The 26,928-nt window shown below is 69.5% G+C and overlaps 2 protein-coding genes across 2 annotated transcripts; both read left to right on the plus strand.

The window, feature by feature from the left end:
- The first annotated feature begins 651 nt into the window (after positions 1–651).
- Positions 652–8,352, plus strand: LOC146764922 (autophagy-related protein 2 homolog A-like). Its single transcript, XM_085563664.1, has 14 exons — positions 652–930; positions 1,256–1,406; positions 1,631–1,750; positions 2,137–2,242; positions 2,826–2,940; positions 3,091–3,189; positions 4,044–4,140; positions 4,937–5,065; positions 5,512–5,594; positions 5,823–5,871; positions 6,730–6,910; positions 7,295–7,424; positions 8,102–8,215; positions 8,284–8,352. The coding sequence occupies exons 1-14, from the start codon at positions 652–654 to the stop codon at positions 8,350–8,352; spliced, it is 1,722 nt and encodes a 573-aa protein (XP_085419790.1).
- Positions 8,353–26,060, plus strand: LOC144248421 (autophagy-related protein 2 homolog A-like). The gene is made up of 24 exons (XM_085563665.1): positions 8,353–8,583; positions 8,942–9,143; positions 9,612–9,699; positions 10,032–10,128; positions 10,680–10,822; positions 11,340–11,506; positions 12,274–12,422; positions 12,872–13,001; positions 14,088–14,242; positions 15,062–15,142; positions 15,706–15,812; positions 16,452–16,541; positions 17,406–17,476; positions 17,962–18,041; positions 18,275–18,487; positions 20,061–20,258; positions 20,732–20,928; positions 21,251–21,350; positions 22,128–22,316; positions 23,892–23,999; positions 24,505–24,799; positions 25,253–25,322; positions 25,504–25,586; positions 25,939–26,060. Exons 1-23 carry the CDS (start codon positions 8,353–8,355, stop codon positions 25,523–25,525), a joined length of 3,183 nt encoding a protein of 1,060 aa, XP_085419791.1. The 3' UTR covers positions 25,526–25,586; positions 25,939–26,060.
- Positions 26,061–26,928: the final 868 nt, after the last annotated feature.

Raw genomic sequence — 26,928 nt, forward strand, 5'->3', positions numbered from 1 at the left:
GCGCCGCTTCCGCCGCCGGCCCCGCCGCGCGGCGCCCCCTGGCGGCCCGGAGGAGCCGCGCGCTGATTGGCCGGCGGGGCGCCGCTCCCGGCAGACGGCTGTCAATCAAACCCCGTCAGCCAATGGCAGCGGCGGGGCGGGGCCGGAAGCGGCGCCGAGCGGAGCTGCCGGTGCCGGAACCGCGCCCGGAGCCGCTCCCGGCCCCGTTCCCCGTTCCTGTCCTTGTCCGTTCCCGTTCCCGCCTCCTGTCCCCGTCCCTGCCCCGGCCCCTGCCCCTGTCCGTTCCCCGTTCCTGTCCCGTTCCTGTCCCTGTCCCGGTTCCTGTCCCCGTTCCTCTCCCGGTCCCTGTCCCGGATCCCTGCCCCGTTCCCGTTCTAACTCCCGTTCCCCGCTCCCGTCCCCCGTTCTCTGCCCCGCTCCCGGTCCCGTTCCCCGGTCCCGTTCCCCGCTCCCGTCCCCCGTTCCCTGCCCCGTTCCCGTTCTAACTCCCGTTCCCCGTCCCCCGTTCCCGGTCCCGTTCCCTGCCCCGCTCCCTGCCCCGTTCCCGGTCCCGTTCCCTGCCCCGTTCCCTGCCCCGTTCCCTGCCCCGTTCCCGGTCCCGCTCCCTGCCCCGTTCCCGGTCCCGTTCCGGTCCCGCCCCGCTTCCCGGGGATGTCGCGGCGGGCGCGGGGCTGGCCCGGGGCGCTGCCGGCCCGCGCCGCCCGGGCCGCGCTCCAGCGCTGCCTGGGGCCGTTCCTGGAGGAGCCGCTGCGGCTGGAGCAGCTCGGGCTGGACCTGCGCGGCGGCACCGGGAGCCTGCGGGGGCTGCGGCTGCGCCCGGCGGTCCGCGGCACCGGGGGATACCGGGGGGATAACGGGGGGACCGGGCACCGGGAGCCTGCGGGGGCTGCCGTTCCCGGGCTGGTTTCGGGTGATTTGGGGCTCATTCGGGTGATTTGGGGATGGTTTCGGGTGATTTTGGGCTGGTTTTGGGGTGATTTTGGGCTGGTTTGGGGTGATTTGGGGCTGGTTTGGGCTGATTTGGGGCCGGTCCCGGGACTGTTCCCGGGCTGGTTTTGGGCTGATTTTCGGCCGGTTTCGGGTGATTTGGGGCTGGTTTGGGGTGATGTGGGGCTGGTTTGGGGTGATTTTGGGCCAGTTTTGGGTGATTTGGGGCTGATTCGGGTGATTTGGGGCTGATTCGGGTGATTTGGGGCTGGTTTCGGGTGATTTGGGGCTGATTCGAGGCCGGTCCCGGCCCGCCCGCCTTCCCCAGGCCGTGGACGAGCTGCTGCGGGCGTCGGGGGCGCCGCTGGAGCTGCGCGAGGGCGACCTGGGCTCGGTGACGGTCTCGGTGCCCTGGGCCGCGCTGGGCTCCGAGCCCCTGCGGCTGCGGCTGCAGCGGCTGCGCCTCGTGCTGCGGCCCCGTGAGTCCGAGACCCCCGGGACCCCCGGGACCCCCGGGACAACCCCCTGACCCACCCGGGACCCCCCGGGACCCCCCCGGGACCCCCGGGACCCCCGGGACAACCCCCGGGACCCCCGGGATCCCCGGGACACCCCCCTGACCCACCCGGGACAACCCCCTGACCCACCTGGGACAACCCCCTGATCCAGCCAGTGTCACCCTGACCCCCCCGTGCCCCCCCAGGCCCGCCGGGGTCGCCGGGGCCGGGGTCGCCCCCCCCGGGGGGGTCAGAGCAGGGCCAGGACCCCCCCCAGGAGGAGCCGCTGGAGGGGCTGGAGGCGCTGGCCACGGGCATCGAGGCAGGTACGGACGGACAGACGGACAGGGGGACACACAGACTGACAGACAGGGGCGGGGGGAGCTGGCCACGGGCATCGAGGCAGGTACGGACGGACAGGGGGACAGACAGAGAGATGGAGGGACAGGGAGACAGAGGGGGGATGGGGACAGAGGGACGGACAGGGGGACAGACGGAGGGACAGGGACAGAGGGACGGACAGGGGGACAGACGGCCCCCACTGTCCCCACTGACCGCCCTCTCCCCAATGTTCCCCCTGTCCCATGTCCCTCTGTCCCTGTCTCCCGTCCCCCCGTCTGTCCCCGTGTCCGTCTGTCCCTGCCTGTCCCCCTGGTCTGTCCCCATGTCTGTCTGTCCCCATGTCTGTCCCCGTGTCCGTCTGTCCCCGCAGTGCTGCGGCGGCTGCAGGTGCAGCTGGAGGACACCGAGCTGCGCCTGGAGCTGCCCCCGCAGCCCGGGGGGGGCCCGGGGGCGGCCCTGGAGCTGCACCTGCCCAGGTGAGGGGCTGGGCGTGCCCAGGTGTGTCCCAGGTGTGCCCGGGTGAGGGGCTGGGTGTGCCCAGGTGTGTCCCAGATGTGCCCAGGCGTGCCCAGGTGTGCCCAGGTGTGTCCCAGGTGTGCCCGGTGGAGGGGCTGGGTGTGCCCAGGTGTGTCCCAGATGTGCCCAGGTGTGTCCCAGGTGTGCCCGGGTGTGTCCCAGGTGTGTCCCAGGTGTGTCCCAGGTGTGCCCGGGTGTGTCCCAGGTGTGTCCCAGGTGTGTCCCAGGTGTGCCCGGGTGTGCCCAGGTGTGCCCGGGTGTGCCCGGGTGTGTCCCAGGTGTGCCCAGGTGTGTCCCAGGTGTCCCAGGTGTGCCCAGGTGTGTCCCAGGCGTGCCCAGGTGTGTCCCAGGTGTGTCCCGGGTGTGTCCCAGGTGTGCCCAGGTGTGCCCGGGGGAGGGACTGGGGGTGCCCAGGTGTGTCCCAGGTGTGCCCAGGTGTGTCCCAGGTGTCCCATGTGTGCCCAGGTGTGCCTAGGTGTGTCCCAGGTGTGCCCCAGGTGTGTCCCAGGTGTGCCCAGGTGTCTCAGCTGTGGCTGTCCCCAGGGTGGAGTACGAGGACGTGGGGGAGGGTCCCGGCGCCCCCCCCGTGCTGCAGAAGCGGCTGCGGCTGCAGGACCTGCGGCTGCTGTGGGCGGAGCCGGCCCCACCTGGGGCACAGGTACGTGGCACCCGTGGCACCTGTGCCACCTGTGCCACCTGTGCCACCTCTGTGTGCCACCTGTGCCACCTGCGTGTGCGTGTCCGTGTCCCACCCGTGTCCCACCCGTGTCCCACCCGTGTCCCACGCGTGTCCCCTCTCTGTCCCCAGCCCTGCAGTTCCCCCGCCGCCCTGCTGGGGGCGCTGCTCCCGGGCCCTGCGGAGCTGCGGCTGCGCCTGAGGCAGAGCGAGAGAGCGGCGGGGCCGGCGGTGGGACTGGGGGGACTGGGGGGACTGGGGGGACTGGGGGGAGATACTGGGGGGACTGGGGGGACTGGGGGGAGATACTGGGGGGACTGGGGGGGACTGGGAGGGACTGGGGGGACTGGGGGGAGATATTGGGGGGACTGGGAAGGGATACTGGGGATACCGGGGGGCATTGGGAGGATGGGGTCCCGTTTCGGGGTTTTTGGGGTCTCGTTTTTGGGCTGTTTTTGGGCTGTTTCTGGGGTCTCGTTTTGGGGTTTTTGGGGTCTCGTTTCGGGGTTTTTGGGGTGGTTTTGGGGTTTTTGGGGTCTCATTTTTGGGCTGTTTTTGGGCTTTTTCTGGGGTCTCGTTTCGGGGTTTTTGGGGTCTCGTTTTGGGGTTTTTGGGGTGGTTTTGGGGTGGTTTTGGGATCTTGTTTTTGGGCTGTTTCTGGGGTCTCGTTTCGGAGTTTTTGGGGTGGTTTTGGGGTTTTTGGGGTCCCGTTTCGGGGTTTTTGGGGTGGTTTTGGGGTTTTTGGGGTCCCGTTTCGGGGTTTTTGCAGTGGTTTTGGGGTTTTTGGGGGCTCGTTTCGGGGTTTTTGCAGTAGTTTTGGGGTTTTTGGGGTCCCGTTTCGGGGTTTTTGGGGTGGTTTTGGGGTTTTTGGGGGCTTGTTTCAGGGTTTTTGGGGTGGTTTTGGGGTTTTTGGGCTGTTTTTGGGCTGTTTCTGGGCTGTTTCTGGGGTCCCGTTTCGGGGTTTTTGGGGTGGTTTTGGGGTTTTTGGGGTCCCGTTTCGGGGTTTTTGGGGTGGTTTTGGGGTTTTTGGGCTGTTTTTGGGCTGTTTCTGGGCCGTTTCCGGGGTCTGACCGTCCCGTCCCCAGGTGGAGCTGGAGGGGAGCGCGGGGTCCCTGCACCTGCTGCTGCCCCCGCCCCTGCTGGGGGTCCTGCGGGGGCTGCTGGGGGCCCTGGACCCCCCCGGTGAGACCCCCCCCCGGCACCCCGAAACCAGGGGGACCCCAAACCCGGGGGGGAGCGGCTGGAGGAGGTTGGGGGTCCCTCGTGGGGCCTTGGGGGTCTCCCTGACCCCCTGAATCCTCTGGGGCGCCGTGGGGTATTTTGGGGGCGGGTTTGGGGGGGCTTGGAGTTATTTTGGGATGTTTTGGGATGCTCTGTGTTATTTTGGGGTATTTTTGGGGTGCTGTGTGTTATTTTGGGCTGATTTAGTCTGTGCCCCCCCAGCCCCCTGGGCCCCCAGGACCTGGCGCTGTGCCTTATTCTGGGGTATTCTGGGGTATTTGGGGGTATTTTTGGGTATTTTGGGATGTTTTGGGGTATTTTGGGGTGGTGGGTGTAATTTTGGGCCGTTTTTGGTCTGATTTTGGGCTCTGCCCCCCAGATCCCCCCCCAGGGGTACGCAGCTGCCCCCTGGGCCCCCAGGACCTGGCGCTGTGCCTTATTCTGGGGTATTCTGGGGTATTTTGGTGTATTTTGGGATGTTTTGGGGTATTTTGGGGCGGTGGGTGTCATTTTGGGCCATTTTTGGGCCGTTTTTGGGCTGATTTCGGGCTCTGCCCCCCAAATCCCCCCCCAGGGGGCCGCAGCCGCCCCCTGGGCCCCCAGGACCTGGCGCTGTGTGTTATTCTGGGGTATTCTGGGGTGTTTTGGTGTGTTTTGGTGTATTTTGGTGTATTTTGGGGTGTTTTGGGGTGTTATTTTGGGGTGGCGGGTGTCATTTTGGGCCGTTTTTGGTCTGATTTCGGGCTCTGCCCCCCAGATCCCCCCCCGGGGGGCCGCAGCCGCCCCCTGGGCCCCCAGGACCTGGCGCTGATCGAGCGGGAGCTGAGCCGGGGGCTGCGGGGGGGGCGCGACCCCCCGAGCCCCCCCGGGGGGGACCCCGACGGCGGTGAGGGGGGAGGGGCTGGGGTGCATTGTGGGGGGCTCTGAGGGGAATTTTGGGGGGCTGGGGGGGCTGAGGGGTGGATTTTGGGGGGCTGGGGGGGTCTGGAGGACTTTGGGGCGGATTTTGGGGGGCCTGGAGGGGTTGGGGGGGCTCCGGGGTGGATTTTGGGGGGCTCAGGTGTGGATTTTGGGGGGCTGGGGGAGCCGGGGGGGCTCTGGGGTGGATTTTGGGGGGCTCAGGTGTGGATTTTGGGGGGCTGGGGGAGCCGGGGGGCTCTGGGGTGGATTTTGGGGTCTGGGGGGGCTCAGGGCAGTGGTTGGGGGGGCTCGGGGGGGGTTTTGGGGGTCCAGAGGGGGTTTTGGGGGGGCTGGGTGGGGATTTCGGGTGTCTGGGGGGCTCTGAGGGGGATTTTGGGGTTTTTGGGGGTCCTCACCTCCTCTCCCCCCCAGAGATGTTCTACTCCATGACGGGGTCCCTGGGGGGGGACGAGAGCACGACCCCCCCCGGGGCCAGCCCCTCCCCCAGCCCTGCGGTGAGTGGGGGGGTCTAGGGGGATTTGGGGGGATTTGGGGGGAATTTGGGGCTTTTTGGGGTCCTGAGGGATAAAATCCCCTGGGTTTTTTCTGGGGGGGTTTTGGGGGGGGGTCACTGGGCCTGGGGGGGGATTTTGGGGGGTTCAGCGGGGGGTCCTGAAAGGGGATGGGGGGCTGATTTTTGTGGGGGGAATCTCTTGGTTTGACCCCTCCCCCCACCCCAGCAGGGCAGCCCCCGGCGCCGCCGCCCCTCCCCCCACAGCTGCGCCCCCCCAGGTGAGTCTGGGGTCCCTGGGGGGGTCCCTGGGGGGGTCCCTGGGGGGGTCTCGGGGGTGTTCCCAGGGGTTTGGGGGTGTCCCAGGGGTCCCTGGGTGGGTCCCTGGGGGTTTGGGGGTGTCCTGGGGGTTTGGATGGGTCCGGGGGTCCCTGGGGGGGTCCTGGGGGGGTCCCAGGGGGGTCTCAGGGGTCCAGGGGGTCCTGGTGGGTCCCCGGGGGTTTGTGGGTGTCCCTGGGGGTTTGGAGGTGTCCCGGGGGGGGTCCCTGGGTGGGTCCCAAGGTGTTCGGGAGTGTCCCGGGGTCCCTGGGTGGGTCCCTGGGGGGGTCACTGGGGGGTGTCCCCAGGGATTTGTATGTGTCTGGGGGTCCCTGGGTGGGTCCCTGGGGGTTTGGGGGTGTCCGGGGGTCTCTGTGGGTGTCCCTGTGGGTGTCCTGGGGGTCCCTGGAGGTTCGGGGGTGTCCCTGGTGGGGTCCCTGGGGAGGTCCCTGGGGGTTCAGGGGTGTCCCGGGGGTCCCCGGAGGTTTGGGGGTGTACCAGGGTCCTTGGGTGGGTCCCCAGGGGTTTGTGGGTGTCCTGGGGGTTTGGATGTGTCCGGGGGTCCCTGGTGGGGTCCCTGGGGAGGTCCCCGGGGGTTCGGGGGTGTCCCTGGGGGTGTCCGGGGGTCTCTGTGGGTGTCCCTGGGGGTGTCCCTGGGGGTGTCCCGGGGCTCCCCGGGGTTTCGGGGGTGTCTGGGCGGGTCCCCGGGGGTTCGGGGGTGTCCCTGGGGGTGTCTGGGGGTCTCTGTGGGTGTCCCTGGGGGTGTCCCGGGGCTCCCCGGGTTTCTGGGGGTGTCCGGGGGGTCCCTGACGCGGCGCCAGGCCGGGGTCCCCCCGTGCCGAGGGGGGGGCTGCGGCTGCAGGTGACCCTGGGCTCCGTCACGGCCGTCCTGCCCGAGCAGGGCGGGGCCCCCAGCCCCGCCCACCAGCGCCTGTGGGCGGAGCTCTGCGGCGGCCACGCCCACCCGGCCTGGGACCACGCCCTGCCCTTCCCCCACCTCAGGTACGGCCCCGCCCCCCCCACGTCCCCCCCCCCCGTTTGCTGACCCCGCCCCTTTAAATGACCCTGCCCCCTTTAATGACCCTGCCCCCTTTAATGACCATGCCCCCTTTAATGACCACGCCCCTTTTAATGACCACACCCCTTTCAATGACCACGCCCCTTTTTAATGATCATGGCCCCTTTTCTAACCCCGCCCCTTTGTAATGACCCCGTCCATTTTCATGACCCCGCCCATTTTTAATGACCCCGCCCATTTTTAATGACCCAGCCCCTTTAAATGACCACGCCCCTTTAAATGACCCTGCCCCCTTTAATGACCACGCCCCTTTTTAATGACCCCGCCCCTTTTCTGACCCCGCCCCTCTCTGCCCCGCCCCTTTTCAGGCTGAGCGCGGGGGGGGCGCAGCTGGGGCTGTTTTCGGGGGGTCCCGGGGGGGCTCCCCGGGGGTCTCTGTCCCTCGCCCGCCTGGAGCTGCTGGAGGAGCTGCCGGGGGCGCGGCCGCCCCGCCTGCAGGTGGGCGGGGCCAGGGTGGGCGGGGCCAGGGGTGGGCGGGGCCAGGGGTGGGAGGAGCTAAAGGTGGGCGGGGCCAGGGGTGGGCGGGGCCAAGGGTGGGCGGAGCTAAAGGTGGGCGGAGCCAAGGGTGGGCGGGGCTAAGGGTGGATGGGGCCAGGGGTGGGCAAGGCCAAGGGTGGGCGGGGCTAAGGGTGGATGGGGCCAGGGGTGGGCAAGGCCAAGGGTGGGCGGGGCTAAGGGTGGGCGGTGCCAGGGGTGGGAGGGGCCAAGGGTGGGAGGGGCCAGGGGTGGAAGGGGCCAAGGGTGGGCGGGGCCAAGGGTGTGGACAAAGGTGGGCGGTGCCAAGGGTGGGCGGGGCCAGAGGTGGGCGGGGCCAAAGGTGGGCGGGGCTAAGGGTGGGCGGGGCTAGGGCGGGGGTAAAGATGGGTGGGGCTGTGGGGGTCTAAAAAGAAGAGATGGTGGGCGTGGCTCGGGGGTGGGCGTGGCTCGGGGGTGGGCGTGGCTCGGGGGTGGGCGTGGCTCGGGGGTGGGCGTGGCTCCGAGGTGGGCGTGGCTCGGGGGTGGGCGTGGCCATCGAGGAGGTGGGAAATGGGCGTGGCTGTAGGGGCGGGGCTCGCTCGGAGGGGCGGGGCCTGTCTGGGCATGGTCGCCCCGCCCATCGCTGGCCCCGCCCCCAGGTCCTGCGCTTCCCCGCCCCCGCGGCCGCCGGCCCCGCCCCCGCCCAGCCCGTGCTCCGCCTCCGCTGGGGCCCGCCCGGCCACGCCCCCCCCGAGGCCCCGCCCCTCCCCCAGGTGAGTGGGGGAGGGGGGGCCCCACTGCCCCCCCTGCAGGATTTGGGGAGGGGGCGGGGTTTGGGAAGGGGGCGGGGTTTGGGAATGGGGCGGGGTTTTGGGAATGGGTTTTTGGGAATGGGGGCGGGGCATTGTGAATGGGGGCGGGGTTTTGGGGTCCCCGGGGCTGCCCCGCCCCCCCAGACCCCCAATCCCCCCCTCCCCCCCAGGGCCCCGCCCCCCCGCTGGAGGTGGGGGTGGAGCTGAGCCCCCCCCAGGCCGAGCTGGACCTGGGGCTGCTCGAGCGCCTCGGCCCCGCCCTCGACGCCATCTTCGGCCACGCCCACGGCCAGGACACGCCCACCGGAGAGGACACGCCCACGGGAGAGGTGGGTGGGGCTGGGTAGAGGGAGGGGCTTGGGTGGGTGTGGCAGTGGGGGTTGGGATGGGAGGGACTTCGATGGGTGGGGCTGAGGGGAGGGGCTGAGGGGAGGGGCTTGGTCAGTGGGTGTGGTCTGTTTGGTGGGTGTGGCCTGCTCAGTGGGTGTGGCTCAGGGAATGGGCGTGGCCGAGGGGCGGGGCTTACCGAGTGGGCGTGGCCTGTCGGGTGGGCGTGGCCGAGGGGCGGGGCTTACCGGGTGGGCGTGGCCGAGGGGCGGGGCTTGTCGGGTGGGCGTGGCCGAGAGGCGGGGCTTGCAGGGTGGGCGTGGCCGAGGGCGGGGCTGACGGTGGGCGTGTCTCTGCCAGGCGCGGGGGGCGTGGCCGCTGCTGCGGTGGGCGGCGCCGGGGGCGGAGCTGCGGCTGTGGCTGCCGCTGACCGACCTGCGCCCCGCGCCCGCCCGCGCCCCCCCGCCCCGGCGCCGCCCCGAGAGCCTCCGGCTGCGGCTCGGGAGACCCCGCGGCTGGGCGGGGCCGGGGGGCGGGGCCCTGGCCTGCGAGCACCTGCAAGGTGAGCGGGGGGGACGGGGGACAGGGGCCGGGGCGTGACCCCCCGTGAGCCCCGTGTGCCCTCCTCGTGACCCCCGTGACCCTCCCGTGACCCCCCGTGACCTCCCAGTGACCCCCATGTGACCTCCTCGTGACCCCAGTGACCCTCAATGACCCTCTGTGACCCCCGTGTGACCTCCCTGTGACCTCCCTGTGACCCCCCGTGACCACCATGACCCCCTGTGACCCCCCGTGACCCCCCCGTGTGACCCCCCGTGACCCCCGTGTGACCCCCCATGCCCCCCCATGACCTCCCATGACCCCCCGCGTGACCCCCGTGTGACCTCCCCGTGACCCCCATGACCCCCCGTGACCCCCGTGTGACCCCCCATGCCCCCCCGTGACCCCCATGACCCCCGTGACCCCCCGTGACTCCCATGACCCCCCATGACCCCCATGACCCCTGTGACCCCCGTGTCCCGGCCCCCAGTGACGTACGAGGCCGAGGACATGGGGACCCTGCCCTGCCTGCGCGCCGAGCCGGGGCCCGGCCCGGGGGGCACCCGCTGCGTCCCCACGTGAGCAGGGGGGGGTTTGGGGGGGCTGGGGGGGTCCTGGGGGGTCCTTGGGAGCCCTGAAGGGTCCTGGGGGGTTCCTGGGGGGTCCCTGGGGGGTTCTTAGGGGGGGCTCGGGGGGTCTGGGGGTGTTCTCGAGGGTCGTTGGGAGCCCTGAAGGGTCCTTGGGAGCCCCGGGGGGTTCTTGGGGGGTCGTGATGGGTTTTGAGGGGTCCTGGGGGGTATTTTTGGCTCCTGGGGGGTGCCCGGGGTCCGTTTTTGGGGGTGCCGCTCCCCCAGGGGTCGGTGGGGGGGATTTGGGGGTCCCCCCCACGCTGACCCCCCTCCCCCCCCAGGCTGGAGGTGACGGTGGCCCCGCCCCCCCCGCGGGACCCCCCCGCGCCCCCCCCGAGCCCCTTCTCGGCCCGGCGCAGCATCTACGAGAGCCGTGAGGTGCGACCCCGAAATCCGGGGGGACCCCAAAATCCCCGGGGGGCACAAAATGCCCGGGGGGACCCCGAACTCCGGGGGGACCCAAAATCCCCCGGCAGTCCCAAAATCCCCTGGGGTGGGGCTCGGGAGTTCCCCAAATTCCCCTGGGGGGTCTCAGGGTCTCCCAATTCCCCGGGGGCGTCTTGGAGGGTCTCGGGGGGTTCCCCAATTCCCTGGGGGGTCTCAGGGTCCCCCAATTCCCTGGGGGGTCTTGGGGGGTTCCCCATTCCCTGGAGGGGTCTCATGGTCCCCCCATTCCCCGGGCGGTCTCGGGGGGTCTCGGGGGGTTCCCCGTTCCCCGGGGGGTCTCGGGGGGTTCCCCGTTCCCCGGGGGGTCTCGGGGGGTTCCCCATTCCCCGGGGGGTCTCATGGTCCCCACATTCCCCTGGGGGTCTCGGGGGGTTCCCCATTCCCCAGGCGGTCTCGGGGGGTCTCGGGGGGTTCCCCATTCCCCGGGGTGTCTCGGGGGGTCTCGGGGTCCCCCCGGCCCCCCACAGCCGCCCCTCCCGCAGCTGGTGCTGCCCGGGACCCCCGAGGAGCTGGGGGCGTTCGTGGGGGGGGCCCTGGGCGCCGCCCCCTGGAGCCTGCGGGTGGCGCTGCCGCGAGCGCAGCTGAGCCTGAGCCCGGGGGGGCTCCTGCAGCGCCTCTACAGCAGGTGGGGGAGGGGAGGGGGGGAGGGAGGGGAGGGGAGGGGACAGGGGGGGGACAGGTGACCGAAGCGGGGCTCCTGAGCCACCGCAGTTGAGGGGTGGACACACCTGGGCACACCTGGGCACACACCTGGGGGCACACCTGGGGACACCTGGGGGCACCTGGGGGCACACCTGGGGGCACACCTGGGCACACCTGGGGACACACCTGGGGACACACCTGGGCACACCTGGGCACACCTGGGGGCACACCTGGGGGCACACCTGGGCACACCTGGGCACACACCTGGGGGCACACCTGGGCACACCTGGGCACACCTGGGCACTCACCTGGGCACACCTGGGCACACCTGGGCACTCACCTGGGCACACCTGGGGACACACCTGGGCACACCTGGGCACACCTGGGGGCACACGTGGGCACACCTGGGCACACACCTGGGCACACGTGGGCACACACCTGGGGCTGGGGGGTCTCCAGGGGCCCCATGGACCCCCCCTGGACCCCCCGACCCCCCCCAGGATCAACAACGACCTCCTGCTGTGGGAGCCGGCTGGCCCCGCCCCCTCCGGAGACCCCGCCCCCTCCGGAGACCACGCCCCTTCGGCTGGCCCCGCCCACTCCGGAGGCCCCGCCCCTCCTCAAGGCCCCGCCCCCTTCCGGCCCTGCAGGTCGGCGCTGGGCACAGGTGAGACCCCGGGACCCCCAAAATCCGGGCTGGCCCATGGGTGTCCCTGGGTGTCCCCTGGGTGCCCCTGGGCACCCCTGGGTGTCGCTGGGTCTCCCCTGGGTGTCCCCTGGGTGCCCCTGGGTGCCCCTGGGTGTCCCCTGGGTGTCGCTGGGTCTCCCCTGGGTGCCTCTGGGTGTCCCCTGGGTGTCGCTGGGTCTCCCCTGGGTGTCCCTGGGTGTCCCTGGGTGTCCCCGGGTGTCTCTGGGTATCCCTGGGTGTCCCCTGGGTATCCCTGGGTGTCCCCTGGGTGTCCCTGGGTGTCCCTGGGTGTCCCTGGGTGCCCCTGGGTGTCCCCGGGTGCCCCTGGGTTCCCCTGGGTATCCCTGGGTGTCCCCGGGTGTCCCCTGGGTGTCCCCTGGGTGCCCCTGGGTGCCCCTGGGCGCCCCTGGGTGTCGCTGGATCTCCCCTGGGTGTCCCCGGGTCTCCCCTGGGTGGCCCCTGGGTGTCCCCTGGGTGTCCCTGGGCGCCCCTGGGTGTCTCTGGGTGCCCCTGGGTGCCCCTGGGTGTCCCCAGGTTGTCCCCTGCTTGTCCCTGGGTGTCCCCTGGGTGTCTCTGGGTGTCCCCTGGGTGTCCCCGGGTGTCCCCTGGGCGCCCCTGGGTGTCCCTGGGTGTCTTTGGGTGTCCCTGGGTGCCCCTGGGCGCCCCTGGGTGTCCCTGGTTGTCCCTGGGCACCCCTGGGTGTCCCTGGGTGTCCCTGGGTGTCCCTGACCCCCCGTTGTCCCCAGACTCTGACGAGGACGATGAGGATGAGGACGAGGAGGGGGACGAAGGCTCCGGGGGGTCCCCGCAGGACCCCCCCGGGCCCCCCCGGAGCGGCGGCGCCGTCCTGGTCACCGTGTCCTGGGGGCGCGTCACCGCCGAGGGTCCCCCCGCGGTGAGGCCACGGGGCGGGGGCACCCCGGGGTCCCAGTGCCACCCTGGGGTCTCAAATGGCACCCAGGGGTCCCCAGATGTCACCCTGGGGTCCCAGTGCCACCCCTGGGGTCCCAGTGCCACCCCCGGGGTCCCAGTGCCACCCTGGGGTCTCAAATGGCACCCGGGGGTCCCCAGATGTCACCCTGGGGTCCCCAGGGTCATCTTGGGGTCCTCAGTGCTACCCTAGGGTCCCCAAGTGCCCCCATGGGGTCCCCAAATGTCACCCTGGGGGTCCCAAGTGTCCCCAGGGGGGGTTCAGGGTGTGACCGTGTTTGGGGTGTCCCCAGTGGGGAGGGGCGGGGTGTGACTGTTTTTGGGGTGTCCCCAGGGGGGGGGGTCAGGGTGTGACTGTTTTTGGGGTGTCCCCACGGGGGGGGTCAGGGTGTGACCGTTTTTGGGTGTCCCCAGGGGGGGGTCCCCGGCTCGCAGCTGGTGCTGGAGGTGGGCGAGGGGCGGCTCTGCGTCCTCCCCCGCCCGGGGGGGGTCCGGGGCCGCTCCTGGGCCTGCGCCGACGCCCGGAGCCTCGTCCTGCTGCACGGTACCCGAAACGGGGGGCCAGCACTGCCCTAAGACACCCAAAACTGCCCAAATCTGCCCCAAAAACTGCCCCAAAATGTACCAAAACTGCCCCAAAAACTGCCCCAAAAACTGCCCTAAAACTGCCCCAAAAACTGTGCGAAAACTGCCCCAAAACTTCCCCAATCTGCCCCAAAAACTGCCCAAATCTGCCCCAAAAACTGCCCCAAAATGTCCCAAAACTGCCCCAAAAACTGCCCCAAAACTGCCCCAAAAACTGCCCCAAAAACTGCCCCAAAACTGCCCCAAAAACTGTGCGAAAACTGCCCCAAAACTGCCCCAAAACTGCCCCAAAAACTGCCCCAAAAACTGCCCCAAAACTGCCCCAAAAACTGTGCGAAAACTGCCCCAAAACTTCCCCAATCTGCCCCAAAAACTTCCCAAATCTGCCCCAAAAACTGCCCCAAAAACTGCCCCAAAACTGCCCCAAAACTGCCCCAAATCTGCCCCAAAAACTGCCCGAAAACTTCCCAATAACGGGGTGGAAGGGGGTGTCCCCGTTTCTGGGGGGATCCCCGTTTCTGGGGGGTGTCCTGGTTTTTGGGGGTGTCCCCGTTTCTGGGGGGATCCCCAGTTTCTGGGGGGGTGTCCCGGTTTCTGGGGGGGTGTCCTGGTTTTTGGGGGTGTCCCCGTTTCTGGGGGGGTGTCCTGGTTTTTGGGGGTGTCCCCGTTTCTGAGGGGTGTCCCGGTTTTTGGGGGGATCCCCGTTTTCTGGGGGGATCCCCAGTTTCTGGGGGGGTGTCCCGGTTTTTGGGGGTGTCCCCGTTTCTGGGGGGATCCCCAGTTTCTGGGGGGGTGTCCCGGTTTCTGGGGGGATCCCCAGTTTCTGGGGGGGGTGTCCCCGTTTCTGGGGGGGTGTCCCGGTTTTTGGGGGTGTCCCCGTTTCTGGGGGGATCCCCAGTTTCTGGGGGGGTGTCCCGGTTTCTGGGGGGATCCCCAGTTTCTGGGGGGGGTGTCCCCGTTTCTGGGGGGGTGTCCCGGTTTTTGGGGGTGTCCCCGTTTCTGGGGTGCCGTGTCGGGCCCCAGCCCCTCCCCCCGTGCCCCCCAGGCCCGGTGCCCGAGGGGGGGGAGGGGCCGCGCCCCCCCCCGCTGCCCACCCTGGTGCCCTGGGAGGAGCCCGCGCCCCCCCCCGGGGTCCCCCCCCCACCCCGGATGTTGGCGATGGCCCTGGGCACCCGGCTGGGACCCCGCGGGGACACCAAGGTGGGCACGGGGACACCAAGGTGGGCACGGGGACGGGGGGACACGGGGGACAAAGGGGGGACAGGGACAGGGATTGGGGACACCAAGGTGGGCACGGGGACAAAGGGGGGACACGGGGACAGGGGACACCAAGGTGGGCACGGGGACACCAAGGGGACATGGGGGACAAAGGGGGGACACGGGGGACAGGGATTGGGGATGGGGATTGGGGACACCAAGGTGGGCACGGGGACAAGGGGGGACACGGGGGACAAAGGGGGGACAGGGACAGGGACAGGGGACACCAAGGTGGGCACGGGGACACCAAGGGGGGACAGGGACAGGGGGGGACACGGGGGACAAAGGGAGGACACCAAGGTGGGCACGGGGACAAAGGGGGGACACAGGGGACAAAGGGGGGACAGGGGGACAGGGATTGGGGATAGGGACACCAAAGTGGGGATGGGGACAGCAAAGGGGGGACGGGGATTGGGGACATGGGGGACAAAGGGGGGACACGGGGACAGGGATTGGGGACGGGGATTGGGGACACCAAGGTGGGCACGGGGACGGGGACAGGACAGGGGACAGGGACACGGGGACATCAAGGTGGGGACAAGGACAGTAGTGGGGGTCACAGGACAGGGACGAGGGGACAGGGGACACCAAGGTGAGGACATGGGACCAGGAATTGGGGATGGGGGACAGGGGGACACCGAGGTGGGGACGGGGACAGGGATTGGGGACGGGGGGGCTGAGGGGACGTGGGGGGACTTTGGGGACACCGGGGGGCTGGGGACACCCCCGGCGTCCCCCCCAATGTCCCCCTGGCGTCCCCAGGAGCTGGAGGTGGCCGTGGCCCTCGAGGGGGTGATGCTGCGGCACCGCCCCGACCCCCCCTGCACCCCCTGGTACAGCCAGGTGAGAGACCCCGACGGGCCGGGGGTCCCGGCGCCTTCGGGGGGGTCCCGGCGCCTTCGGGGGGTCCCGGCCCTGTTTGGGGGGTCCCGGCGCCTTCGGGGGGTCCCGGTGCCTTCTGGGGGGTCCCAGCCCCTTTTGGGGTGGTTGGGCTTTCTCTCGGGGGATTTCCTGGTTTTAGTTTTTATTTTATATTTTATTTTATTTTATTTTATTTTATTTTATTTTATTTTATTTCATTTCATTTCATTTCATTTCATTTTATTTTGTTTTATTTTTTTCTGAGGGTTTGTGCTTTTAGAGTTCTTTTGTTCATTCCCATTTTGGGAAAGCTTTTGAAAATTTCCCATTTTTGTTTCTTTTTGGGGTTTTGTGGTTTTACGCCTCAGTTCGTTCCCGTTTTTGGGAGGGATTTTGAAAATTTCCCATTTTTGTTTCTTTTTGGGGTTTTGTGGTTTTACGCCTCAGTTCGTTCCTGTTTTTGGGAGGGATTTTGGGAATTCCCCGTTTTTGACTCTTTCCTTTTTCCCCCCACGGTTCTTGGGGTGACTTTTGGGGTCCCGCAGCTGCTGGCCCTGCTGGCCCTGGAGGACGAGCCGGTTTTGGGGTACACGGCCCCCACCCCCCTGACCCAGCTGCACCTGCACCTGCAGCGCTGCGGCCTCGACTACAGGTGGGACCCCAAAAACGGGGCGGGGGGCCCCAGAAACGGGGGAGGGACCCTAAAAATGGGGCTGGGGGCACCCCAAAAACGGGGGGGCACCCAAAAATGGGGCTGGGGGCACCCCAGAAATGGGGGAGCAATGCAAAAAACGGGGGGGGCACCCCAAAAACGGGGGGGCACCCAAAAATGGGGCTGGAGGCACCCCAAAAACGGGGGAGGGACCCTAAAAATGGGGGGGGCAGCCCAAAAAAGGGAGGGGCACCCCAAAAACTGGGGGGCACCCAAAAACAGGGGGGACACCCCAAAAATGGGGGGAGGGCACCCAAAAACAGGGCAGGGACCCCAAAAACGGGGGGGCACCCCAAGAACAGGGGAGGCCAAAATAGGGATCCCCGGAGAAGGGGGGGTGACCCCGAAACGGGGATCCTGGGAGGGAGGTGACCCCAAAATGGGGGGGTGACCCCAAAACCGGGGTTCTGAGAGGGGGGGTGATCCCAAAACTGGGGGGGTTTCGGGGAGGGATGGGCTGACCCCAGTTTGGGTGTTTGGGGAGGGGGGAAGGGAGTCCCTCATCCTTTGGGGTGACCCGTTTTGGGGTGACCGTTTTGGGGTGCCCCGTTTTTGGGGTGACCGTTTCGGGGCGCCCAGGCCGCCGCTGCCCCTGCGGGTGCTGCTGACGGCCGAGATGCTGAGCCTGACCTGGGGCAGCGGCCCCGAGCCCCCCCCGGCCGCCCTCCGGTGGGTCTGGGGGGGCCCCGGGGGTCTGGGGGGGCCCCGGGGGTCTGGGGGGGCCCCGGGCGCGTTTTGGGGTCCCCGGGGCGGCTTTGGGAGGTTTCCCAGGAGTGTTTTGGGACTGGGGGAGGCACTGAGAGGATTTTGGGGCTCTCGGGGGTCTTGGGGTTTTTGGGGGAGGTCCCGGGGGGGTTTGGGGGTCCTGGGGGCGTTATTTGGGGGTCGTGGGGGGGTTATTTGGGGGTGCAGGGAGGTTTTTGGGGATCACGAGGGTGGTTTTGGGGGGCTTTTGGGGGGTCCGGGGGAGGCTTTTAGGGGTCCAGGGGGGTTTTGGTGATCCCAGGGGTGTTTTTGGGGGTTTTTTGGGGGGTTTTGGTGATCCCAGCAGTGTTTTTGGGGGTTTTGGTGATCCCAGGGGTGTTTTTGGGGGTTTTTTGGGGGGTTTTGGTGATCCCAGCAGTGTTTTTGGGGGTTTTGGTGATCCCAGGGGTGTTTTTGGGGGTTTTTTGGGGGGTTTTGGTGATCCCAGCGGTGGTTTTGGGGGTTTTGGTGATCCCAGGGGTGTTTTTGGGGGGTTTTGGTGATCCCAGGGGGGTTTTTGGGGTTTTTTTGGGGGTTTTGGTGATCCCAGCGGTGGTTTTGGGGGTTTTGGTGATCCCAGGGGTGTTTTTGGGGTTTTTTTGGGGGGTTTTGGTGATCCCAGCGGTGGTTTTGGGGGTTTTGGTGATCCCAGGGGTGTTTTTGGGGTTTTTTTGGGGTGTTTTGGTGATCCCAGCGGTGGTTTTGGGGGTTTTGGTGATCCCAGGGGTGTTTTTGGGGGTTTTTTGGGGGGTTTTGGGGTTTTTGGGGTGCTGACCCCCACCCCCCCAGGCTGCTGGTGGACGACGGCTCCGTGTTCCTGAGCGAGCGCTGCGGGGAGGCGGCGCTGGAGCTGCAGAGGGGTAACGGGACCCCCAAAATGGGACCCCCCAAAATGGACCCCCGAAATGGGACCCCCGAAATGGGACCCCTGAAATGGACCCCCAAAATGGGACCCCCCAAAATGGGACCCCGAAATGGGACCCCTGAAATGGGACCCCCAAACAGAACCCCCAAACAGAACCCCCGAAATGGGACCCCCCAAAATGGACCCCAGAAATGGGACCCCCAAACAGAACCCCTGAAATGGGGACCCCAGAATGGGACCCTGCCCAAAATGGGAGCCCAAAATGACACCCCAAATGAGATCTCTGAAATGGGACCCCCAAAATGGGACCCCAAAAGGGGACCCCAAGTGACACCCCCGAAATGGGACCCCCCAGAATGAGACCCCTGAAATGGGGACCCCTAAATGGGGACCCCAGTCCGGATCTGGGGGGTCACCCTGGGGTCACCCTGGGGTCACCCCGGGGTCACCGGGGTCACCGGGGTCCCCCGGCCCCCCCAGATTTCGTGTCCGTGCTCGACATCGATTTCCTGGAGCTGCTCCTGAGCCCCCGGCGGGGGGAGGACGGCGAGGGGGGGGCGGTGAGTGGGGCCGGGGGCTTTGGGGGGGCTTTGGGGGGCTGGGGGGGCTGGGGGGGTTTGGGGGGCCGCTGGGATTTGGGGTGCCCCCCTCCGCCCTCAGCAGCCGCTGGGGCTGGGGGGGCTTTGGGGGCGTTTTGGGGGTTCAGGGAGGGGCGGGGGGAGCGGGAGGGTTTGGGGGGGCTCGGGGGGGCTCGGGGGGGCTCGGGGGTCTCAGCCCCCCCCCCCACCCGCAGGGCCCCCCCGAGGAGCTGCTGGTGGCGCCCGCCCGGCTGCGGGGCCGCACCTGCGCCGACAGCGCCGCCGCCCTGGCCCGGCTGCTGCAGCACCTGGGGACCCCCCCGGGACCCCCCCCGGGACCCCCGCCCGGGCCCCGGCCCGGCCCCGCCCCGGGGGCGCCGCCGGAGAGACCCCCGGGACCGGGAGAGCCCCCCCCGGGGGGAGAGCAGGTGGGGCTGGGGGAGAAAAATGGGGCTGGGGGGGTTAAAATGGGGCTGGGGGGGAATGGGGCTGGGGAGGTTAAAATGGGGCTGGGGGGGTTAAAATGGGGCTGGGGGAAATGGGGCTGGGGGGGGAAATGGGGCTGGGGGGAAATGGGGCTGGGGGGGAAATGGGGCTGGGGGGAAATGGGGCTGGGGGGGGAAAATGGGGCTGGGGGGGTTAAAATGGGGCTGGGGGGAAATGGGGCTGGGGGAAATGGGGCTGGGGGGGGAAAATGGGGCTGGGGGGGTTAAAATGGGGCTGGGGGCAGAAATGGGGCTGGGGGGGTTAAAATGGGGCTGGGGGGGAAATGGGGCTGGGGGAAATGGGGCTGGGGGAAATGGGGCTGGGGGGGGAAATGGGGCTGGGGGCGTTAAAATGGGGCTGGGGGAAATGGGGCTGGGGGGGAAAATGGGGCTGGGGGGGAAATGGGGCTGGGGGGGTTAAAATGGGGCTGGGGGAAATGGGGCTGGGGGAAATGGGGCTGGGGGGGAAAATGGGGCTGGGGGGGTTAAAATGGGGCTGGGGGCGTTAAAATGGGGCTGGGGGGGTTAAAATGGGGCTGGGGGAAATGGGGCTGGGGGAAATGGGGCTGGGGGAGAAAAATGGGGCTGGGGGGGTTAAAATGGGGCTGGGGGAAATGGGGCTGGGGGGGCAAATGGGGCTGGGGGGGTTAAAATGGGGCTGGGGGGGGAAATGGGGCTGGGGGGGTTAAAATGGGGCTGGGGGGGGAAATGGGGCTGGGGGGGTTAAAATGGGGCTGGGGGAAATGGGGCTGGGGGAAATGGGGCTGGGGGGGGAAATGGGGCTGGGGGAGAAAAATGGGGCTGGGGGGAAATGGGGCTGGGGGAAATGGGGCTGGGGGGGGAAATGGGGCTGGGGGGTTGAAAGGGACTCCAAATGGGGCTGGGGGCAGATGGGGACCCCCGGTGCCCCCCCAAATCGCTGCCCCCCCCAGGCCGCCCCCATCAACCAGCAGGACCTGACGGACGCCCTGAGGGACCCCCCCGGGACCCCCCCCGGGGACCCCCGGACCCCCGGTGAGGGGGGGATTTTGGGGGGTGGGGCAGGGCCTGGGGGGGCGTTTTGGGCTTGGGAGGGGGTTCAGGGTCTGGGGGGGCTCTTTGGGGTCCGGGGGGGTTCTTTGGGGTCTGGGGGGGCTCTGTGGGGTCTTGGGGTGTAGAGGGGGGGTCTGGGGGGGCTCTTTGAGGTCGAGGGGGGCTCTTTGGGGTCGGGGGTTTTTTTTGGGGTCCGGGGGGGCTCTTTGGGGTCCGGGGGGGCTCTGTGGGGTCCGGGGGGGCTCTGTGGGGTCGGGGGGGCTCTGTGGGGTCGGGGGGGCTCTGTGGGGTCCGGGGGGGCTCTGTGGGGTCGGGGGGGCTCTGTGGGGTCCGGGGGGGCTCTGTGGGGTCGGGGGGGCTCTGTGGGGTCGGGGGGGCTCTGTGGGGTCCGGGGGGGCTCTGTGGGGTCGGGGGGGCTCTGTGGGGTCCGGGGGGGCTCTTTGGGGTCGGGGGGGCTCTGACCCCCCCTCTGCCCCCAGCCCAGGCCCCGCCCCCCCCGGCCCCCCCCGTGTCCCTGTACCTGTTCCCGGGGGAGGGGGGGGGCTCCGCCCGGGCCCCCCCTGAGCCCCCCCAGGGGGGCGACCCCGACCTGGACCCCAACCCCGACCCTGACCCTGACCCCGACCCCGACCCCGACCCCGAGGGGTTCTGCGTGCTCGAGGCCCCCGAGACCCCCGAGATGGTGAGTGGGGGGTCCTGGGGGGTCCTGGGTGGAGTCTGGGGGGTCTCAGGTGACTTTGGGGTGTCTGTGGGTGATATTTGGGGGTCCCAGCTGACGTTTGCCCCCCAGGCCGCGCCCCGGCTGCGCTGGCTGGCCCCGGGTGACACTGGGGTGTCTGTGGGTGACACGGGTGTCAGTGGGTGACATTGGGGTGTCAGTGGGTGACACGGGTGTCTGTGGGTGACACTGGGGGTCCCGGGTGATGTTTCGGGGTCCCCAGTCCGCGCCCCGGCTTCGCTGGCTGGCCCCGGGTGACACTGGGGTGTCAGTGGGTGACATTGGGGTGTCTGTGGGTGACACTGGGGTGTCTGTGGGTGACATTGGGGTGTCAGTGGGTGACACGGGTGTCAGTGGGTGACACGGGTGTGTCTGTGGGTGACACGGGTGTCTGTGGGTGACACTGGGGGTCCCGGGTGACGTTTCGGGGTCCCCAGGCCGCGCCCCGGCTGCGCTGGCTGGCCCCGGGGCCGCTGCGCCTCCGGCCCGGCCATTTCGGGGCCCCGCGGGGGGAGCGGGACCGGCTGCGCCCCCCCCCGGGGCTGCCCCCGCCCCGCGCCCGCCTCGTCCTGCGCGACCTCAGCCTCACCTGGGCGCTCTGCGGGGGGCGCGACTTCGGCCCCGCCCCGCCCAGGTGAGGCCGGGACACACCTGGGGAGGGGAGGGGAGGGGAGGGGAGGGCAGGGGAGGGGACACACCTGGGGAGGGGAGGGGAGGGGAGGGGAGGGGAGGGGAGGGGACACACCTGGGGAGGGGAGGGGATACCTGGGGGGACACAGCCAGGGGTGGGGTGGGGACACACCTGGGGTGGGACACACCCATGGGTGGGGAGGGGCTCAGGTGGGCGTGGCCGGGCAGTGGGCGTGGCCGGGCAGTGGGCGTGGCCGGGCAGTGGGCGTGGCCGGGCAGTGGGCGTGGCCGGCAGTGGGCGTGGCCGCGCTGACCCCGCCCCGCAGGCCCCGCCCCCGCAGCGCTGGCCCCGCCCCCCCGCGGTGGCGCTGCCGGGGGGGCCCCGGGAGGGTCCCGGACCAGCTGATGGAGCTGCACCTGGGCAAGGTGAGGGGCTGGGGGCACCTGGGCAAGGTGAGGGGCTGGGGGCACCTGGGCAAGGTGAGGGGCTGGGGGCACCTGGGCACACCTGGGCAAGGTGACGGGCTGGGGGCACCTGGGCAAGGTGAGGGGCTGGGGGCACCTGGGCACACCTGGGCACACCTGGGCACACCTGGGCAAGGTGAGGGGCCGGGGGCACCTGGGGGCACCTGGGCAAGGTGAGGGGCTGGGGGCACCTGGGGGCACCTGGGCAAGGTGAGGGGCTGGGGGCACCTGGGCGAGGTGAGGGGCCGGGGGCACCTGGGGGCACCTGGGCACACCTGGGCAAGGTGAGGGGCTGGGGGCACCTGGGCAAGGTGAGGGGCTGGGGGCACCTGGGTACACCTGGGCAAGGTGAGGGGCTGGGGGCACCTGGGGGCACCTGGGCAAGGTGAGGGGCCGGGGGCACCTGGGCACACCTGGGCAAGGTGAGGCTGGGAGGGTCTGACGGGGTCTCGGGGGGGGTTTTGGGACTCTACAGGGGGGGGGACTTTGGGGTGTGTTTATGGGGGGTTTTGGGGCTCTAAGGGAGGATTTTGGGGTGCGTTGGGGGGATTTTGGGGTGTGTTTATGGGGGGTTTTGGGGCTCTAAGGGAGGGTTTTGGGGTGCATTGGGGGGATTTTGGGGTGCATTGGGGGGATTTTGGGACTCTACGGGGGGATTTTGGGGTGTGTTTATGGGGGGTTTGGGACTCGACGGGGGGATTTCGGGGCGCGCGTGCCCCCAGCGCCCCGTGCCCCCAGGTGTGCCTGCAGCACGAGACGTACGCGGCCGAGCCCGGGGGGCGCGCGGGGGGCGCGGGGGAGGCGCCCACCTCCCGCCTGGTGCTGCTGGTGCCGGAGCTGGAGCTGCGCGACCGCCTGGGCGGCCCCGGCGCGCCCCCGTTCCTGAGCCGGCACCCCCGCGCCGCGCCCGGCCCGCGGCCCCCCACGGTACGGGAGCGGGACCCCCACCTCAGCCGGGCCGGGACCCCCAAACTCAGCCGGGCCGGGACCCCCACCTCAGCCGGGCCCGGGGGTGGGACGGGGAACGGGACCCCCAAACTCAGCCGGGCCCGGGAGCGGGACCCCCAAACCTCAGCCGGGCCGGGACCCCCAAACTCAGCCGGGCCGGGACCCCCAAACTCAGCCGGGCCCGGGGGTGGGACCCCCAAACCTCAGCCGGGCCAGGACCCCCAAACTCAGCCGGGCCGGGACCCCCAAACTCAGCCAGGCCGGGACCCCCAAACCTCAGCTGGGCCCGGGGGTGGGACCCCCAAACCTCAGCCGGGCCTGGGACCCCCAAACTCAGCCGGGCCCGGGGGTGGGACCCCCAAACCTCAGCCGGGCCTGGGACCCCCAAACTCAGCCGGGCCCGGACCCCCGAACCTCAGCCGGGCCCGGGGGTGGGACCCCCAAACCTCAGCCGGGCCCAAGGGTGGGACCCACAAAACTCAGCCGGGCCCGGACCCCCGAACCTCAGCCGGGCCCGGGGGTGGGACCCCCAAACCTCAGCCGGGCCCAAGGGTGGGACCCACAAACCTCAGCCGGGCCCAGGGGTGGGACTGGGAACGGGACCCCCAAACCTCAGCCGGGCCGGGACCCCCAAACCTCAGCCGGGCCCAGGGGTGGGACTGGGAACGGGACCCCCGAACCTCAGCCAGGCTGGGACCCCCAAACTCAGCCGGGCCCGGGGGTGGGACGGGGAACGGGACCCCCAAACCTCAGCCAGGCTGGGACCCCCAAACCTCAGCCGGGCCTGGGACCCCCGAACCTCAGCCAGGCCGGGACCCCCAAACTCAGCCGGGCCCGGGGGTGGGACCTCCAACCTCAGCCGGGCCCAGGGGTGGGACTGGGAACGGGACCCCCAAACCTCAGCCGGGCCCGGACCGGGACCCCCAAACCTCAGCCGGGCCCGGGACCGGGGCTGGTACCCGAGGCTGGGACCCCACAGATCTGAGACCCCCAAATCTGACCCCAAATGTGGGATCCCGGGATGAGACCCTGGGATGGAACCCCAAATCTGAGACCCCAAATCCGAGACCCCAAATCCGAGACCCCAAATCTTCCCCCCAACCCAAACCACCCCAAAACTGACCCCCCCCTTTCCTGACTCCCCTCCCTGCCCCCCATTCCTGCCCCCCATTCCTGCCCCCCAATTCCTGCCCCCCATTCCTCCCCCCAATTCCTGCCCCCAATTCCTTTCCCCAATTCCTCCCCCCAATTCCTGCCCCCCATTCCTGCCCCCCATTCCTGCCCCCCAATTCCTGCCCCCCAATCCTGCCCCCCAATTCCTGCCCCCCAATCCCTGCCCCCCATTCCTGCCCCCCAATTCCTGCCCCCAATCCCTGCCCCCCATTCCTGCCCCCAATTCCTTTCCCCAATTCCTCCCCCCAATTCCTTTCCCCAATTCCTCCCCCCAATTCCTGCCCCCAATTCCTCCCCCCAATTCCTGCCCCCAATTCCTCCCCCCAATCCCTGCCCCCCATTCCTGCCCCCAATTCCTGCCCCCCAATTCCTGCCCCCCAGCTCTGCCTCAAGGCCCTGCGGGTGCTGCCGCAGCCGCCCCCCCCCGGGGGGGTCCCCGAGTGCTGCCTCAGGGTGACGCTGACCCCGCTGCGCCTGCACGTCGACCAGGTGGGCTGGGGGCTGGGGGGGCGTGGCGAGGGGGTCCGGGGTCTTCGGGGTGGTTTGGGGGGGTCCTCGGGGAGGTCGGGGGCTGGTTTTGGGGTATTCGGGGGGGTGGGGGTCTCGGGGGTGTTTTACCGGGGGTCTTTGGGGGGTCTCTGAGGTGTTTTTGGGGTGTTTTGGGGGTCTCTGAGGTGTTTTTGGGCTCTCTGTGTGGTTTTGGGGTGTTTTCAGGGTGTTTTTGGGGTGTCCTGGGGTGGTTTTGGGGTGTTTTGGGGTCTCTGGGTGTTTTGGGGTGTTTTCAGGGTGTTTTTGGGGTGTCCTGGGGTGGTTTTGGGGTGTTTTGGGGTCTCTGGGTGTTTTGGGGTGTTTTCAGGATGTTTTTGGGGTGTTCTGGGGTGGTTTTGGGGTGTTTTGGGGTCTCTGTGGTGTTTTTGGGGTGTTGTTGGAGTGTTTTGGGGTCTCGGGGTGTTTTTGGGGTGTTTTGGGGGTCTCACGCTGTCCCTCCCCCCAGGACGCGCTGATCTTCCTCAGGGATTTCGCCGGCGCCTTCCTCGCCCACCTGAGCCCCCCCCCGGGACCCCCCCCGGGACCCCCGCCCGGTACCGCGGCCGGGGGGGAGGGGCTGGGCTGGGGGAGGGCCCTGGGGGGGGAGGGGCTGGGGGGGAGGGGCTCCCGGCTTTGGGGGTCCCCTCACTGTTCCCCTCCCCCCCTCCTCCTGCAGGCCCCCCCGGGGTCGGGGACCCCCCCCGGCCGGAGCCGCCCCCGGAGTGGGACCCCCAAACGGAGACACCCCCGATCTACTTCCGGTGGGGCTGGGGGCACTGGGGGGAACTGGGGGGGATTATGGGGGACTGGGAATGGACTGGGGGGGAACTGGGGGCACTGGGGGGAACTGGGAGGGAATTGGGGGGGACTGGGGGGGACTGGGAGGGAACTGGGGGGACTGGGAGGGACTGGGGGGGATTATGGGGGACTGCGAATGGACTGGGAGGGAACTGGGGGGACTGGGGGGAACTGGGAGGGATTGGGGGGGACTGGGGGGGACTGGGAGGGAACTGGGAGGGAACTGGGAGGACTGGGGGGGACTGGGCTGTCCCAGGCTGATGGCGCTCTTCCTGTCCCTGTCCGTCTGTCCCTGTCCCTGTTCCCCTGTCCCTGTCCCTCTGTCCCTGTCCCTGTTCCCCTGTCCCTGTCCGTGTGTCCCTGTCCCCATCCCTGTCCCTGTCTGTCTGTCCCTGTCCCTGTCCCTCTGTCCCCAGCGAGTTCCGTTTCATGGCCGATGTCCCCGTCTGGCTGGATTACCGCGGCAAGCGCGTCACCATGGAGCAGGTGAGGGGGTGACAGGGGGTGACAGGGGGTGACAGCCGTGGCCGTGTCCCGGTGCCACCATTCCCCAATGACCCCGCGCTGTCCCCTCTCTGTGTCCCCTCCCTGTCCCCCGTCCCCATGTCCCCGTGTCCCCCCCGTGTCCCTCCCTGTCCCTCCCTGTCCCCCTGTCCCCGTGTCCCAGGGCGCCCTGGCCGGGATCCTGATCGGGCTGGCGCGGCTGAACTGCTCCCAACTGCGGCTGAAGCGGCTCTGCCACCGCCAGGGGTGCGGCGGGGACGGGGACAGGGGGACAGGGAGACACGGGGACACGGGGGGACACGGGGGGACACGGGGACACGGGGGGACAGCGGGACACAGGGACACGGGGGGACAGTGGGGGATACTGGGGGATACTGGGGGGACAATGGGGGGCACCGGGAGGACAATGGGGACAGAGGGGTCGGGTGGGCACTGGGAACAAGAGGGACACTGGGGGGCACTGGGGGGCACTGGGGGCCACTGGGGACAGGGGGGGACACTGGGGTGGACATGGGACAAAGGGGCCGGTGGGGGCCTGGGGTTCTGCGTGACCCCAGACTCGCCGTGCCGTGTCCCCCCGTGTCCCCCTGTCCCCCAGGCTGCTGGGGCTGGGCCGGGTCGTGTCCTACGCCGTGTCCGAGTGGCTCCGGGACATTCGGTGTCACCAGCTGCCGGGGCTGCTGGGCGGGGTGGCACCGGTGCACGCCGTGCTGCAGCTCTGTGAGTGGCGCCGCTGGCACCGCTGGCCCCTGTGCCAGTGGCACCAGTGTCCCCCTGTCCCCAGTGTCCCCCTGTCCCCAGTGGCACCAGTATCCCCAGTGGCCCCAATGTCCCCCTGTCCCCAGTGCCCTCGTTATCCTTCCAATCCCTCCCCAGTCCATCCCAGTCCCTCCCAGTTCCCCCCCAGTTCCTCCCAATCCCCTCCCAGTTCCTCCCAATCCCCTCCCAGTCCCTCCCAGTCCCCTCCCAGTCCCTCCCAGTCCCCCCCAGTCCCTCCCAGTCCCTCCCAGTCCCCCCCAGCCCCTCCCAGTTCCCCCCCAGTTCCTCCCAATCCCCTCCCAGTCCCTCCCAGTCCCCCCCAGCCCCTCCCAGTTCCCCCCCAGTTCCTCCCAATCCCCTCCCAGTCCCTCCCAGTCCCCTCCCAGTCCCTCCCAGTCCCCCCCAGTCCCTCCCAGTCCCTCCCAGTCCCCCCCAGCCCCTCCCAGTTCCCCCCCAGTTCCTCCCAATCCCCTCCCAGTCCCTCCCAGTCCCCCCCAGCCCCTCCCAGTTCCCCCCCAGTTCCTCCCAATCCCCTCCCAGTCCCTCCCAATCCCCTCCCAGTCCCTCCCAGTTCCTCCCAATCCCCTCCCAGTCCCTCCCAGTCCCTCCCAGTCCCCCCCAGTCCCTCCCAGTTCCCCCCAGTCCCTCCCAATCCCCTCCCAGTTCCCCCCCAGTTCCTCCCAATCCCCTCCCAGTCCCTCCCAGTCCCTCCCAGTCCCTCCCAGTCCCCTCCCAGTCCCCCCAGTGCCCCCAGTGCCCCCAGTACCCTCCTGTCCCCCCAGGGCGGGCTCTCCGGGAGCTGCTGCTGCCGCCGCTGCCGGGGGGGGGT

The sequence above is a fragment of the Lonchura striata genome, chromosome 31, assembly GCF_050655825.1.
Source record: "Lonchura striata isolate lonStrDom1 chromosome 31, ASM5065582v1, whole genome shotgun sequence".
In the NCBI taxonomy this organism is placed as follows: Eukaryota; Metazoa; Chordata; class Aves; order Passeriformes; family Estrildidae; genus Lonchura; species Lonchura striata.

Bases quoted from the DNA above. Each gene is read 5' to 3' on its own strand.
- LOC146764922 (XM_085563664.1), top strand. From the start codon at position 652: ATGTCGCGGCGGGCGCGGGGCTGGCCCGGGGCGCTGCCGGCCCGCGCC. The intron at 4,141-4,936 runs GTGAGACCCCCC...TCTGCCCCCCAG, and splicing joins GGGGGCCCTGGACCCCCCCG to ATCCCCCCCCGGGGGGCCGC. The intron at 5,595-5,822 runs GTGAGTGGGGGG...CCACCCCAGCAG, and splicing joins GCCCCTCCCCCAGCCCTGCG to GGCAGCCCCCGGCGCCGCCG.
- LOC144248421 (XM_085563665.1), top strand. From the start codon at position 8,353: ATGGGGGCGGGGTTTTGGGGTCCCCGGGGCTGCCCCGCCCCCCCAGAC. The intron at 13,002-14,087 runs GTACCCGAAACG...CGTGCCCCCCAG, and splicing joins GAGCCTCGTCCTGCTGCACG to GCCCGGTGCCCGAGGGGGGG. The intron at 14,243-15,061 runs GTGGGCACGGGG...TGGCGTCCCCAG, and splicing joins GACCCCGCGGGGACACCAAG to GAGCTGGAGGTGGCCGTGGC.